Raw genomic sequence first — 1112 nt, 5'->3', positions numbered from 1 at the left:
ATGCAGCCTGGGATGGTGGCTTGGACCGCTGCAGCCCAGGCTGGCTGGCCGATGGCAGCGTGCGCTACCCCATCATCACACCCAGCCAGCGCTGTGGTGGGGGTCTGCCCGGTGTCAAGACTCTCTTCCTCTTCCCCAACCAGACTGGCTTCCCTAACAAGCACAGCCGCTTCAACGTCTATTGCTTCAGAGGTGAGCCCACCTTCCTGTAGGGACTGAGGCCAACCTCACAGGGACAGATCAGCCCTGAAGTCCTACCCCGCTCTGATCGTTTCCTCTCAAGGTCTTTGCCATCTGCCTGAAGGAGGCTTAGGTGATGCTCAGCTTGTCAGTAGGGTTCTAATTCTGGTCACATCCTCTGTCTTGGCTATGTGGCCTCAAGGAGTGCTCACTTCTCTGTATCTTCTCACCTCCCATATCGGGCTACCAAGTATGTTTCCATTTCTGGTCCGCTCATTAGCAGAGCAGAGATGACCGACAATCTCTGAATCCAACGAATGATTCGCTCTAGTTAACCAAATGCCCTTAAGAGCCATCAAAGGGGTTTCCGGAACCTTCAGCTTGAAGGTGTCATATCTTTAACCACCAAATATTGATGGACAGACACAGGTTCACCCACAGAGAGCAGGTCCTTAAGGACAGTTGGATGTTGAGATGGCTTCCCGCCCACATCGTATATTGGGAGATGGGGGAGCACTGCCTGGGACCCCCAGAGGCACAGGGCCCAGGCTAAGGGTGACTACAAATCAGGGAGGAATTGCTGTTAGGTGTCTGAGTCCTTGCTCCAATTGTGAGCCTGTGGTATTGGTACACGGGCTGGAAGCAGAAATGTGAGAAGAAGGCACAGCTCTTGCCATGGAAGCCCCCAGTGTGAGGGAAGACAAGACAGCTTGCTCTTAACAAGATGGAGACTGAGAGACAAGGATTACTTTCACTGAGACCGATCCCCAGACATGTTTGACCTGGGACGGATGTGGGGATGGATAGGGAAGTGAAGCCCATAGGAAGACACGTCCATCTGAAAAGATTTCCTGGAACAGGGGTGGTGATGATGATGATGATGGTGGTGGTGGTAGTGATGATGCTGATAGCTAGTACTTCTATGCACTGAT

General features: G+C 52.6%; 1 protein-coding gene across 1 annotated transcript in view; it reads left to right on the top strand.

Annotated features, from left to right (window-relative positions):
- Positions 1–1112, top strand: part of BCAN (brevican) — a 12499-nt gene that overhangs the window by 2541 nt on the left and 8846 nt on the right. Inside the window, 1 exon segment of the mRNA XM_023761528.1 lies at positions 1–192. Coding sequence (XP_023617296.1) covers positions 1–192 — 192 coding nt within the window.

The sequence above is a fragment of the Myotis lucifugus genome, unplaced genomic scaffold (assembly GCF_000147115.1).
Source record: "Myotis lucifugus unplaced genomic scaffold, Myoluc2.0 scaffold_211, whole genome shotgun sequence".
Classification (NCBI taxonomy): Eukaryota; Metazoa; Chordata; class Mammalia; order Chiroptera; family Vespertilionidae; genus Myotis; species Myotis lucifugus.
This window is presented reverse-complemented; position numbering and strand designations above follow the sequence as displayed.